Below are 11,160 nucleotides of genomic sequence, written 5' to 3' on the forward strand. Positions count from 1 at the left end.
ATCCATCCAAGAATGTAATGTGATGTGATGTGGGGACGCACACCATGTGTTTGTGACTTTTTCTGCGTAGTTATCACTCACACTCACTCTTCCATTATCTTTTTTTTTTTGGATGAAATCACTCTTCCATTATCTACATGAACTGATAATGGAGAGTTTCTTATTATATTCCACCGTCCACTATTCTTAATTTAGGTAACTATGTTATTTGATTCATTAATTAATCCTCACCAATAACCTCTATCTTATTAACAATCAAACAGTACCCATTAAGTAAACAAATGATTCCAATTGTCTTGATAATTGGAGATGGAAGTCATTAGGTCCCCTCATTCACAAGTTACTGTTTAATTATTTTTAAGAACCTATTACCGGATCCGATACGAGATTAGTTGGTGGATAATCAGATTTAAAGCACCGGGAATCCAGAGATTTATTGGTTGTGCTAGATTATGCCACAGGGTGTTCATGGAAAGTGAAATCAGTTTAGATTAAGGATGTGAAAAAGAAAATGTTGATTTTAGTTCACTTTTAGCTGTTTTGACTCACTTTTCTTGTAATCAAGTGGAACCCTGATTCCCTATAAACTAAAATTCTTAACAAGAAAAGAGGGAGAGAAAGTTTACATGGATATTATTTTTATAAAAATGATGATTTAGAATGTTTTAAACAAACAACTTGGTGGGCTTAGTGATGGTGTTAAGTGCTTCAAGTACAGCTCCAAAAAGAAACCAAGAGGAAAGCACCAAAACAGAATTGACCCTAATAAAAAAAAAAAAAATTGGAATCGAATCAGTCAAATACAAATCAGCCGAGCCTATTCCTGATTTTGATCGTTGGACCTGATTCGAATACTGATTCCTTGTTTTAAAACTCTGATTGCACATAGAACATGCATGTGTAAAAGATGATTTTTTTTTTTTTCGCTTTTATTTGATTGGATTTTAAGGTTTATGTAGCTAAAAATAAAGAATGACACCTAAGGAAGCTTTAAATAGATTTGAATGACTCTGTCAAAACCCATTTAATTGAGGAAAGACTAAGCTTAGTATGGTCCAATTCAATTCTTAATGACTGGAACCTATTATAACTTTCAAACACACTCTTGACTATCCCATTGATTGGTTTTTCCCTTCGAAAGAGAACTATGAAGCACCTGAATTCAAGGATCAGGACTTCTTGCATGGGTGCCACTTCTGTAGCTTAGTACCTTTAAAACCTTATGTGGAACCCATGATAAACTTAGTATGAGAATCAGTTATGAATATACTTAGATCTTTATTTTTCTTGTTTATCAATTATTAAAATTAAAAAAAAAATTATAAATTTATGAAAATCTTTGCTTCTTGGTTGCCACCCAAATCACCAAGTGGGTCAAGAGGAAATGGAATTGCAGAGCTGGAAACAGGGAAATATGATTGCTGCCCCTTCTTTTAATCATTCGATCAGTTTAGTTACTTGTTGGTTGATTAGAGGATATTATATCTTAATGGATAATCAGACTTCAGTAGTAGTTAAAAGGATAGGATCATAGGGTAAAAGGTTTAGAATAAACAAATCAATGGAGTCTTTGATAGAGAAAGTGCGTGCGTTGTTTCTTTTGAGGTGGGCCACCAAGCAATGAAGCAAGCAGAGACTGTGAGAGCAAAGGGAAGGGAACCCATATGGCTCTGCCTTCCTTTGTTTTACAAAGCTCCTTTTCTTGGGGCAGAGACCCAAAGGACCCACCACACCATACGGCTGCGTCTCCTTCCCCAGGCAACGCGTGCTTCTGTGTCGGCTGCTTCGTTTCTTCTTGTTCTGAACCAGAGAGAGAAAGAGAGAGCCGGCGTGTTATCCACTCTGAGAGTCCGGGACTCCGGGGGAACCCAAGATACCCAACATCCATGTGAACCCTTCTTGATAACTACGAGTAGACATGGATTTCATCTTTCATTTGTTCTCTCTCTCTCTCTCTCTCTCTCTCTCTCTGTCTCTGTAGTTTCTTCTATTTTAAAAATATTGGATTCGTACCCTTTTAATAAATCTTTTAAAATCTTAAACCCAATCCATCTTCACTCAGGACCATCAATTGATCTTGTGGCTTCAGATTGCCTTCCAGTCTGTCGGTACAGCTACAACATGCAAGGACAAACCCAATCAATTCTTCTCATCTCCCACTCTGTTCTTCATTTTTTTTTAATTTAGTTCATATGGACTTTTAACACGTATAGACTGTATAATTGATTAGTTGTATTTGAATTTCGTACATTGGGATTTTAGGCAAAAGATGATCTGGGAAGCACATTTCAACTCAGATTGGAATAATCCATGTAAACTATGGATCGCACGTACTTCCATATCAGCCCTCCCTGGGTCAATCTAAGCAGGCAACGTCGATTATGGCCAATACCTGATAGGCTGATGTAGAAGTAAGGACGCCAGGATGCCAGGACGGCAGCATTTTGTATGGATTGGTTCCTTCTCTTTTGGATCTTCGGTGGTGGGCACGAAAGGGTTTTGCTTTCACTTGCAGTGGTCAGCAGATTTTTGGATGAAAGACTAAATTTAGAATCCGTCATCAATGGTGATGACTGATGACTTTCCATGACTACAGCTTTCTGGGATTTAGGATTTTAATCATTTCTGTGTAGCTGATTTGAGGTTATTTCTGAAACACAGTCTAGTAGTTACTACATAGTAAATACACAGTAGGAATTAGTATTGGAAGAATCAAAGATAACAGATGTGGCTGCCTTGCTCAGGAACTGGAAGAATCAGAAACAGCGGAAATGTGGAATGGAGTCCATGATGAAGGTGGACACAGGTGTTGGAGGGATATAAGGCTGACAACTGACGTCCATGATAGAAGCTTATATGTGGCCCAATTCAACTGCACTCCTGTTAGATGGGACGGTCAGGATTGCCCACAATTGATGGAATAAACATCTATCTGGGAAAGAACCCAGACCCCAAAGCCCAATCTGTCTCAATTCTAAAAGAAGATCATTTGTTCATCTCTCTCTCTCTCTCTCTCTCTCTCTCTCTCTCTCTCTGTGCTAATGTATGTGTCAAGTGGGTAATGCTTAATATATTAGAAGGACAACTGTTAATAGTGATATATAACTCTTTGGGAGCATGTGATGCATCTAAGCAGGGTAAGCTGTCCCTTTGATGATTGTCTGGAGCAGTGTAAGGCCCTGTGATTCTGAACAATATCTTATGTATAAGGAGTTATTATTGTATTGAATTTAATATTGCTCTTCTGCTGGACCTGTCCGAAGCATCTCTATCACATATCTTGTATCTCATTGGTAGAAGCACTGGGATTTGTTTGGCATGCCTCATACCAAAAATACAATAATAGTTTAGTCTCTCTCTCTATGAAAGAGAGAATCTTAAATTCTTCTTCAGATTTTAATTATATTTTAATGTTTGCAGTATATACTTAATTGGGAATGTGATCTGTGAGTCCTGAAGAGGAGGAAGTGTTCTATCAAAGGAAAGGCAGTGGCCTGAAGTTGGTGTAAGCAATCAAGAGGAATTGTTTGTATTGCTTTCCCTCGAAACAGTTAGAAACACTTCTTGTTCTTCTTCCTCATCATGGTAACAAAGTTGTTGATCTTCTCAGCTCATGAGACTCCAAAGGTGAGTGGAGACAAAACAAATTTCTACTTCTTTCCCACCTTCGGTATTTGATTTTATTTGTGTGGAGATCAAGAGCAGTTGTAGTTTGTTCTTTCTCACTTGGATATCTTGGTTGTTTACACATAAATATCTTTCTGTGGCTGCCTCAGAGATCTGCAGAGACTTGTTCTGAATGGCCCAGTTCATAAGAATACAGCTCTGTTTTGATCTCTATGGGAATTTGATTTACTGATACCCATCACAGAATCAAGGTTTCAATAAGTTTACTGTTGATTCTAACAGGAACCATCATTATGCATGTTCTATAGTTACATGCTTGCTCATGTTTGGATTCACTCAGTTAAGTGTCCAATTTTGTGATTTTAAAGTTTTCAATATCTTGTGAGACCATTGAAGCTTACTGGCATCTCATGTTGATGCCATCTCATGTTATGAACTCTAATCTGTAGTAACTACATAGAGAAATATGAATGGCCCTTACAAAAATTGATCTGTGACACCTTTGTTGGTGTTAGATTTTCCAGTACTGTACTAATTTAGCAGGAACATAGAGGACAAATATCTAAAAGACTACCCAAAAAGGGTAATTTTTCCAGAATTAAAGGACTATCCAGAAACAGAAGATGGTGGAGAAATATTTCGTCTTTTATTAAGAGTTTTGCAATTGAATTTCATTCTTTATGACAAAACTGAAATCAAGCACTTTGCAATTGAATTTCATTCTTTGAGAAAAACTGATATCAAGCACTTCCATTTGATACTGGATATGACACAATGGATACTCTTGAGTATAATAAAGAATTAAACATTAGACAACATCTAGATTTTCATCAAGGATATCTTTGGGTAAGTAGCTGTAACCTGTCAATGTTGAAAATTACTAGAAAATTGACATTAGTTATATTGTGGTAGGCTTCAGGAGTCAGTAGTCACTATCACCCTCTAGTAGTCATGAGTTATGAACACTTAAACATGCTATTTCCTTTCCTAGCTCCTCAGGTACTGGCTTGTTTCTGTTTTGTAGATATGTCTGCAAATTGATATTAAACTTGAATTTCCAACCAATATGATGCAGGTATAGAAGCAAAAGGAGATATATGATCACATCAGACAAACATTTAACATGCATATCGGAATTATAACACACAGGACATAAACAGGGTCGAAGTTATTCTGGTTCTTCTTGTGAAAAGCACCACCAGAAAAGAAGGAAAATTTATTGCATTCTGATGGATAGGATTGTGAAACCAATTGATAAAGAATCCATGAGGATGGCCATGCTGAAGCATGAAGAAACATTCAAAGAGCAGGTACAGTATTCTGAATGTTAGTCCCTCTCCCTTTTCTCTCTGTGGTCCAATCACAAGTGAATGATTCTAAGCTTCGACAATGATCATGCAGGTATATGAACTTCATCGTTTGTATGAAATTCAGAAGATGTTGATGAACAACATGAAGAGCAATGGGCCCTATGGATATAGCGCAAATAGATGGAATATGGAAAAGGAGATTAGTTTGAGTCAAGTGAGTAGTAGCTACAAAGAAAGACGCGAGCCACAGAAGCCGAAGAAACTTGACCTGGAACAACCTGCTGAAGAATATACTGCAGTGGAAGGTGGAGTCGGAGTGTTAGAGATCGAGGATGAGAGCAATATTCAGCTGACGTTAGGCCCCTCGAGTTACAGCCGAAGGAAGAAAGATGAGAGAGCCCTAACTTCAGATTCTGGACCAAGTTTTTCTTCTTCTTCTACTGAATCCAGTCATATGAAAAGGACAAGTACAGGGGCATATAAGAGGATGGATACAAGGGAAGAGTTAACAGGCCATGAATGGGGACTCATCCAAGTGCCTGACATGCACCCAAGTTTTCCAAGTGGAAGAAAGAACATTTACAATGTTGAAGAACAATTGAGACAGGAGAAACTAAATCGGCCCCCTTGGCTTTTCCATGTTTTCAGTATGAACATGACTTGAGACTTTGTTGGTGTCCATAGGTTTGACTTGTTCTGATTGACTATTGTGATTGCTGTTTGCATGAAAATTTCTGTTTAGTTTTCAGTGTAGTGGTTGATGGAGTCTTTAAACAGGGCTAGCATTTTAGTGAGCTTAACTTAGAACCATATTCAAATTCAGTTCATGTGGGTGTATCGTTAGTTGAGGCCCATAAAATGCTTAACAGAATCAACTGAGAAGAAGTGTCTGTAATTGGTATTTCTAAAAGGACACTTCAATCTTGTATCTAAAGGGAAACAGCATTGTTTTGACTCATCTCTCTTTCCATTACCTCTTTATTTGTGTTGAGGATTTATAAACCGGTCTGTTTAATCGCTCCAGACCCCAATCAAAATCTCTAAAGCAGCCAGATTTGTTGAATCCTGTTGTTTCTCAACTGATGATATACAAATTTAAGAAAGAGAGAGTAATGCTGATCTGATTCATTTAAATCAGAAGAAGATAACAGCAATGAATTGTTTATGTTGTATCCGGAGATGGCTTGCCAATATTAATTGCGGATTCATCCTGTAGTTGTTTCGCTGCCCAAAAGAAATCATAATGATCCAAATATGTGAACCTCTTTCTCTGTAATTTCTTCACATGTCTTCTCCCATTAAATCAACTTCTGTCATGGTTCATCAAACAGATTTTGCTGCTTTAGCATTTAGGGATTGCTGTAGCACAACAACATGGATTTCAGAAGTTTCTAAATTCCAAACACGTATCGAGAAAGCAGTCCAAATAACAAGTTTTCTCCTTTCTATTCATCAATTTGAAATTTCTTGAGAGTTTGACAGAATAAAGAAATAATTTACAAAATATTTGCTTAACTGAAGAAACAGAAGGCTACTAATCCATCAAGCCTTGAAAGATAAGTGAAACTGACAGTGTACTCAATAATGCACAGAAATAGATGGGTGACTTAGGAGATATTAATCAAAAAAAAAAACTTAGGAGATGGAATGTCGTCGATCTCTGCTTGGCTTTGACCGACCTTTGGAATCAGAAGGCTTGACTCCATCCAACCGCACAAAGGGATACAGCCGCCCAAGTTTTTTTGACATGGAGTTGATAAATGACTTCCGAGGCACTGGTGTCTTGTCAGAAGATGGATTGCCCCTCAGTTGACTGCTTGCGGGTGATTTCTCAACTTCTTTTAACCTCATCTGCATCCTCACCAACTCTGTTTTCAGGTCCTCATTTTCTCTCCTTAAGCTTGAGAGCTCATCATGTGCTGGCTGGTAATCTGTGGAATACAAATTTAATTTCTGGGGAAGAGCAGGAGATTCTCCACCCACACCACTGCCATTCATGACATCTCGAAGACGTTGTTGCTCATAGTACAGAACTTGAACGACAGTCTGAACAGGGAGCCGATCATTCTGAGCCGCATGAGCACAGGCCTCCCGTGACAGCTTCTGGCAGTCCATCAAGCTGCAAACCTTCTTCCTCTCCATTTCACTCAAAGCAGGATGAGCCTGAATATATGATAATAAAACCTTATCAGAACAACAAATTCCTCACTATAAACTGATCTCACATTAGTTTCAAGAGGGAAAAAAAAAACATATTTTTAGAACTACTGTTACACCAAAAATAGGTATATTCCAGAACAACTGACATGAGCAGTGTGGCCAAAACTTATGCTGAAACCATGGAAATGCCTAGGGAGTATTGAAGGAAGAAAACATCCTCCAAGAAAATAAGTGGGAGCAAAGAAGCAAATGTTGTGGGACACAATAGGGAACAACTATTTTACATTTGGTAATTTGTGAAGATGTATGATTGTACACAGTAAATGGCAAAAACTAACCTGCAAATATAATTATTCTAGAAGCATGGATCTTCCCAATAACTATAACTTAAAATCCTATAAAAATAGTAGATATATAAGATGTGTACAAAAAAATGAGGAAAATTTCACACAAGAGAATGCACCTTCAAGTAGATATCTATGGCTCTATATATGCCATCTTCTGTAATTCTTGCTTTTTCTGGAATCAACTCAGCAAGACTGATGAACCTCGAAACAGATAAGTTGCGATCTGAAGCTATTTCAGCAAGGTAACTCTCCATTAATTTTCCTACCCACTCAATGTCTCCAGCAGGAGGAGATACATAGTCATCATCCACATTATAACATGAGTCCATTTCATATTCTAAGTAATTCGTCATGATCCGTCCCACTGTGTCAACATCAAACAATGTATCCCCATTGAAGGAGAAGGATGGTATTAGGAGATCATCCAGCACTGCCTGACCAAGTTGCAGGCCCATCCTCTTTTCCAAGTCAAGCCTGCAAGCAACTGTTGTCTCAACATATATTGCTGCACGTAACAGCATGGAGAGAAAGCTAACAGACAGTGCATTCTTCTCCGTGGGCAATAGACTCACAATTGTCTCCAAAACGACCCTCTTCTCATATTCCTCTTTTGGCTCAATTTTTTTTCTTCCCTTTCCAAATATTTCCTGCACCAAGCTTTTAAATTAGATAACACATACACATCAAAAGAAGCATTTCAAGTGTTTTGACTGATTTCTCACCAAACCTCGGAGAGATTTCTGTGCATAGAGCATGAGTATTGGACCAAGTGCATATTTTTGAAAGCCTTTTGCCAACATTGCCATAAGAACACGTTGAAACATATCGATCCTGAGAACAGTTAGGTCTTCAGCCCACCAATCCTCAATGGGTTTATAGTGAGTTACAGTTGAAGAATTGACATTCTCAAGTCTATTTTCATCCCTACGGGGCAGACCAAATTTACTATCCATGCAGGCCATATAAACCACAGCATCTATGCATCCGCTGACCACTTTTGCCTTCTCTGCCACAGGAAGGAGGTTTTCACACTGATGCAAAATAGAAATAGCCCCAGGAAGGCTCTTCAGTGCCACTTCATTTAAGTAGTCCTCTGTTCTACCCACTAGGTTCCCAACCGCATAGTCCTCTGTCATCTCGAGGTACTCTGCCGAGCATCTGAGCATCGCAATATTCTCTACACTTATCTCAAAGTTTATACCATAACAGAATTTAGCTGCGAGTTCAAATGCTTCTGCTCCACCTGGAAGATCAGGGATCTCAATGAGAGACACACCAGCATCACTAGCTTCAGAGACTATTTTCCGTATGTATCCACACTTTGAGACCAGTGGGAACTGCAATTAAAGTTACAGGTATCATCATATTGGATTCATAACCATGATCAAGGTTCTCACAAGTGAAGGAAAAAGATGGTTTAAGCATGTGAATGCTAAAATTTGATATTTAATCAAGGAAAGCAATCTTCTAACTGTAGATAGAATGTGTTCTTCTTCTTTTTCATGTTGATGTTATTAATACTTGTTATAAAATGAAAATTGAAGATTGAGTGGTCTACCTTGTGCAATGTGAAAGATGCTCCACCTGCATGAACTGTGACATCACTTGGTATCTCTTGAGAGAAAATCCTGTTGAATTCAAAATGAAATATTGAGGAAGTAAAATCATTCAAAATTACTATTTAGGAGCTGTTTTCTATTTTCATTAAAACATAAATAAAAATTCTTCATTTCAGAAAAATGAATAAGATTTTCAAACATCAAAAAAGAAAAGAGAGACCAATCACTAGTTTTCTTCATAGCATTGGAAATGAGATCTTTCTTCCTGATAGACATGTTTACAGTAGTGGGTACAGCTTCCTCTTGAAGTAGTAGTAGGCTTCAAGTAGACTGAGATGCAGACTTGCACAGGGTTGTAGTAAAGCAACACCGAATAGCAATCCTTCTGTTCATTCTTGTTCCTGTTTCTGATATTGAAGCTGTCCAACTGGTGCTAAAAGAAGTTTGAATAAGTAAAGCAAGCACAATGACAAGCTCCATCTTTGCTAGCGTGGAGATTTAACTGTAACACACAGGACATATTCCTGTCCACAGAACCTCAACCCCCATACCATTTCTTTTCTTCCTTCTCTTTCCTGACTCTGATTTAGAGATAATTTAACGTCTGGGATTCTATGGTTCAGAAAGAATGTCAAGATGTCATGAAAGAAGAGGACATGATAGTCATGAATATTCTCTCTCTCTCATCAGTCACCATTAATGTATGGTTTCGCAGATAACAGTCCAAATTTGATGAAGTGTCCACAAGACCAAAGAGGGTTGATAACAGTCCAAATTCGATGGTTTAATAAAGGAAGAAAATCTGATTGGATGGATTATTGGTTACAGAATTATTATCTATCCTTGGTAGGGCCAATCAATTGGCCACTTGAATCACTATTGGGTTATCACTTAACTTATGCCTCGCTGGTTCATCTTCGTAATCCACCATATTTTGGACGGCCGTGATTACATCACACCCCCACACCCCAAAAAAAAAAAAAAAAAACCTTTCTCATGGAATAGGCAAAACTTAATCTTATTGACTGAAGTTTTAATGTCAAAATTTTAAGACAATCTGCTTCCACTTTTATGGTAGCCAGTGGAATTGGATTTTGATTATTTTAGTTAGTTTCCACAATCAAACTGCAATCCTAATCCATCCCTGGGTTGGTTGAATGTGACAACATCATCTCCATTAAATTAAGAGATTGTATTTTGGACCTTCGGGCTACATAGGGTAAGAGCTAATTATTTTTTTTCGGTGAAAATAAATTTATTGGGAGGAACGAGAACAACTCATGGTGCCAAACATTGCTGTTGGATCGAAAGACCGAAAATGGGTCAAAGTGTTCTAATTATGATATTCTTTGTTTTTGGAATCCAATCAAAATTAGGATTGATGACCGCCGATTCCAATCTGAAATGCACGATTCACTGATTCGTGAAACCCAGCTGAAGATGGAGCAGAGCAAGGAAATGGGATAAGAAGCTCATTATCCAGTTGAATTTGAGTCAAGACTCGAGAGTATTACACTTATTTAGGGGAAATGGTTGACAGACCCCCTTCTTGAAATGCCTGAAGAATTGATTGTTTGAATTGCCCATTGAGGATCCTTGTCTCTGGTCCTTGCTTTGCAAAATCCCAGTTCTCACCTAACATTTCCCCAATGCCATAGCTCCTCCTCCTCCTCCAGGGCCTCGGTGAAAGAAGAATAAGAGTAACACACAGATGGGTCACGAAATGACAGTAATGCTTCGTATTCTTCAATGAATTTTTCAGAATTGTTCGAGAAACCCCTAACAAGGGGCCAGTCCCTGACCTCTCAGGAATTTGTAGTCATGTGCTTGCTGATCTGGGACTTGTCACCTGGAAGCCATGTGTATGTCTCAGCTATACACTTCAGTTCCAAGAGATCAATTGAGATGAATCAGCCATTCAATCCTGAAATGTAAGTACGTTTTACTGGGGCTGCGGATGATTAGATTTCTCTGCCAGACTCATCCCTGCACCTGAATGGAAAAATAAGAATCTGCAACCATCTAAACATGGAAGCAATTATTTCCTCAGTGGCTATATACATTGCAGTCCCAAGGTAAATTCAGCTTCAAGAATTGCACATTCAAGGGCATCTCTAGCCTAGAACTATATAAAGAGTTGAAATAGCAATCACATAA

General features: G+C 38.1%; 2 protein-coding genes across 6 annotated transcripts; one reads left to right on the forward strand and one right to left on the reverse strand.

Moving 5' to 3' along the window:
* The first annotated feature begins 1,628 nt into the window (after positions 1-1,628).
* LOC122074955 lies at positions 1,629-5,733 on the forward strand. 5 transcript variants are annotated; one of them, XM_042639946.1, is made up of 4 exons: positions 1,629-3,171; positions 3,421-3,627; positions 4,703-4,937; positions 5,029-5,733. In XM_042639946.1, exons 3-4 carry the CDS (start codon positions 4,857-4,859, stop codon positions 5,599-5,601), a joined length of 654 nt encoding a protein of 217 aa, XP_042495880.1. In that variant the 5' UTR covers positions 1,629-3,171; positions 3,421-3,627; positions 4,703-4,856; the 3' UTR covers positions 5,602-5,733. The 5 variants fall into 5 exon arrangements, with proteins under 5 accessions (XP_042495880.1, XP_042495882.1, XP_042495879.1 ...); XM_042639948.1 differs by having other exon boundaries at positions 1,629-3,137; XM_042639945.1 differs by having other exon boundaries at positions 1,629-2,643; positions 2,745-3,627.
* Positions 5,734-6,358: 625 nt separating this feature from the next.
* On the reverse strand, positions 6,359-9,668 carry LOC122073258 (BTB/POZ domain-containing protein SR1IP1). The gene is made up of 5 exons (XM_042637810.1): positions 9,224-9,668; positions 9,003-9,072; positions 8,167-8,781; positions 7,561-8,091; positions 6,359-7,100 (listed from the first exon to the last, which is right to left on the reverse strand). The coding sequence occupies exons 1-5, from the start codon at positions 9,277-9,279 to the stop codon at positions 6,573-6,575; spliced, it is 1,800 nt and encodes a 599-aa protein (XP_042493744.1). The 5' UTR covers positions 9,280-9,668; the 3' UTR covers positions 6,359-6,572.
* Positions 9,669-11,160: the final 1,492 nt, after the last annotated feature.

Source organism: Macadamia integrifolia, chromosome 3 (assembly GCF_013358625.1).
Source record: "Macadamia integrifolia cultivar HAES 741 chromosome 3, SCU_Mint_v3, whole genome shotgun sequence".
In the NCBI taxonomy this organism is placed as follows: domain Eukaryota; kingdom Viridiplantae; phylum Streptophyta; class Magnoliopsida; order Proteales; family Proteaceae; genus Macadamia; species Macadamia integrifolia.